The sequence below is a fragment of the Cyprinodon variegatus genome, unplaced genomic scaffold (genome assembly GCF_000732505.1).
Source record: "Cyprinodon variegatus isolate N-32 unplaced genomic scaffold, C_variegatus-1.0 Scaffold1360, whole genome shotgun sequence".
NCBI classification, from domain to species: domain Eukaryota; kingdom Metazoa; phylum Chordata; class Actinopteri; order Cyprinodontiformes; family Cyprinodontidae; genus Cyprinodon; species Cyprinodon variegatus.
In genome coordinates, this window is record NW_015151813.1 from 148,511 (window position 1) to 151,909 (window position 3,399).

The following is a 3,399-nucleotide window of genomic DNA, read 5'->3' on the forward strand; positions in this document are numbered from 1 at the left end:
GTAGGTCTCTGTTAATAAAAGGGTGTGCCTCTATGAATTTATTTATTTTTTAGACTAAATGATACCTTATAAAGTATTTTGGTAGTTTTAAGGATCATTTTGCTAAATATGTTCTCATCCTGAATGAGTTTCAATAATAATCTGTAGAAAAAACTTTATCAAAATCAACTAAATAAATTATCAATTTGCACTTAGAAGATTTATTTAAGGATTCTCATGTCTTCAGAAAAATGTAAACACTTTTGAAAGAATTATTTTGTTGTTAAGATGCCTTTGGTTTTCCCTGTTTTTTTTGTTTGTTTGTTTTTTTCTTTCTTTGCTTCAAAGGCAGAGCTTTGATATGCGAATTCCCTTAAGTTTTAATTCATAAATTGAATCTAAACTGATGCCTTAGTTAGTAACAAATGTTTGAACTAGCCTATTCATTAGCTTTTTATTAATATCTTAATTTTATTTTTTATTTTCTTATTTAATATTTATAATCGATAGAATTTTAAAGACATGCATGTCTTCTCAATTTGAGCAGCAGGGACCAGAGTGGCCACAGAAATATTCATCTGGTTTTCAACTAAAGCTCTGTTAAAGCCATTCACTTTAATGTATTTTGTTGGGATTTTAGTGAACACAAATGGATGCATGATTATGAAAATGGATAAATGATTTTTTTTTAAGTATTTTACAAAACAAATTGTGAAATACAAGTACATTTAGATGCCCCTTCTTCAACTCTTTGAACAAATACCTTTTACTGTATTTAAAACAAGACTGCAGTGGTAGTCTTAATTCTATTCAGGCCTATTCTCTTCGTGGAAGATAAACCTCCCTCTAAGTTTCAAATAATTTATAGCCTTTAGCCTTTAAAATTTCAAAATACAAAATATGTAAATATAATTAGCAGCTGTATTTATAGATATTGAATAATGGATACTGAATTAGAGAAGTTGGGAATCTTTTACTAATCAAGGTTATTCTGAAGGGAAGTTGCTGTCTTGCTTTAGATTTAGGTATTTAGTCTTAAGGGAGGTGAATACGAAAGCACAAATATATATAAAATGTGTGCCTTCTAAAAACTATGCACTGCAATGGCCTGCTCTCTTATATAAAGTTCCAGTAAAACCAATTGAAATCTATAGCTTTAACTTAACACAATTTGGCAAAGTTCAAATGGAGCTCTCCTTGGTGCTGAAAGGTTTAAGGATTCCAGTGTCAGTTTTTTGAGTCGTGAGGACTCGTCTCCATAAAGAAAGAGGATGCAAGTTGTTTATTATTTTTTTTCCCACCACTACGTCACTGGGTGACGACCAATGGGACGGCTCGGTGAACATCCAAAATGTCAAAAGGATGACGTTGATGCTGGCGTAAGGCTGCAGTTTGAAGTCTCCTACTAAACGAATGCAGTGGGAATGGTCGAGGAAGACACTCTGCCGAGTAGACAGACAGTGCGCACTGTTGACCTCCCCACAGTGTTTGCCAGAACTCAGGAACTGAAATAAGAACTTCACAAGAAGATTTCTCCTTCTTTACTTCTCTTTTCAGACTGGTTCCAAACCCAAAGAGTATTCTTAATCGCAGGACAAGAGAGGTAACACTTGTTTTGTTCTTTTTTGTTGAATTATGTTCTGTTTCTTTTTACATTCTTGTGCATTGCTAAGACCAATTTCTCCTCCTCAGATCAGGCTTCATTTAAAAATGAAATCTTGCTCACACCAAGAAAGTTTATCTCCATCCATAAACTTGTCTGTTGTTTAGAAGCACTGAGCTTTTTTTTTTCAGTCTAAGTTTTCCCTTGCCTTCCCTTGTTTCCTTTTCTTTTTTTAGAGGACACAGCATGCTGTCATCTTTGAAGACCCTGCTGCTGCTCTCCGTCCTGTGTGCACCGACTTCCAGCCTGTGCTTGCGCCTTTACCAGAGCCGACCCGACCTTCTCTGCAACGATCACATGGCTCTGGAGGCTCGAAGTGAGGAGAGCGAACCAGGCTACTCCCCCGTGGATGCCTGGGCTTCCCTCCTGCAGTCCGCGGACTACCTCTCCTCCTCCTCGGTCGAGTCAAGTCGGGAAAAAAGGACTTCAACTCCAACAAACTACCGCTTCATGAGCCGGACGAAGCTCAGAGGGCAGATGCTCCGCAACAACATCAAAGGTGACCGGAGAAGCAGACTGACTCTGTCTCTGGACGTCCCGACAAACATCATGAACGTCCTCTTTGACGTCGCCAAAGCCAAGAACCTGCGCGCAAAAGCGGCTGAGAACGCGCGGCTCCTGGCGCAGATCGGGCGAAGGAAATAAGAAAACATGTGGAAAAAAACAAAACAAAACAAAAAAAAACTCTGATTTAGCACAGAGCAGTTAGTAAATGTATTGAATAAATGTTATTTGCTCAGACACAACAAAATGTTCCACAAGGGAAAACATCCACTCTAACAAAGGGAAACCATGTTATAACTGCGGTGATCTCATACTGTATGTGAGTTGGCATTGTCCTTGTTCAAATCAAAGCACAGCAAGAAATCTGCCTGATGTTTAGCATAAATCGAAAAAATATATATTTAATTCAAAATACATTTTTAAATAACCCAAAATTTTGTTTGATGTGCAAATTAAGTAAAAAAAAGTGTTGGTTTGTTTGATATGATAAAGATGTTTCATTGGCTTGAAGTATATTATATTTTACAAATGCATAGGTTCCTAATCTTGAAGAAGTGTGAAGCACTGTTTTTATAGTGCTTTATTAATAAAGTCAGATGATATGCGTGATTCCTGTCCTAAATCCAAACAACATAGAACTCTCTAATTTTCATTTGCTGAAGATAAAAAGTAATTAATACGTACGTTAGGAAATGTTGAACTGTGGAAGATTTGGTCATAATTGAAATAATTTGCCTTTTTTCTTCAAGGATTTATTTTTATCTAATTACAGGAATCAGTTAACTATGGAAGAACCCTTCATTGGAAAACAACTCACTGGCAATAAAATACTGTACAAATTCACCTGCAAAGATCATGAATACAAATGCAAATGCATGTGAATGTATGCTGTCATCAGATGTCTCTTATTTTTATACTTTCAAATAAAGGATTATTTTTCCTGAAATAAAGCAGATGTAACTATAATAAACTGCCTCATTCCATGTAATACTGAGCAACAGAATGTGTAATAATCTGTCAATTCAAAACATGACTGTTGTGTTTAATAAGTACTTTAAAATTTAGCTTATGCAACCCTTCAAGAAAAATAGGATATATAGAGGATAGATGGATACTCTTAATGTAGTACTTTCTTGTGAAGAGCCTAAATCGAGAGCTGAATTCTTGGCCTAAAGGGTCACTGGGAGGGGCAAATATTCAGCATTACTGTCATTCATAAATACTGAATAAAAGTATTAATTATTTATTCCTAA

At 35.7% G+C, this 3,399-nt stretch overlaps 1 protein-coding gene across 1 annotated transcript; it reads left to right on the top strand.

The window, feature by feature from the left end:
• Positions 1–1,403: 1,403 nt before the first annotated feature.
• LOC107103006 (urocortin-3-like) lies at positions 1,404–3,038 on the top strand. Its single transcript, XM_015402502.1, is given in 2 exon segments — positions 1,404–1,582; positions 1,819–3,038. Coding segments are annotated over 2 exon segments (648 nt in total). The 3' UTR covers positions 2,288–3,038.
• Positions 3,039–3,399: the final 361 nt, after the last annotated feature.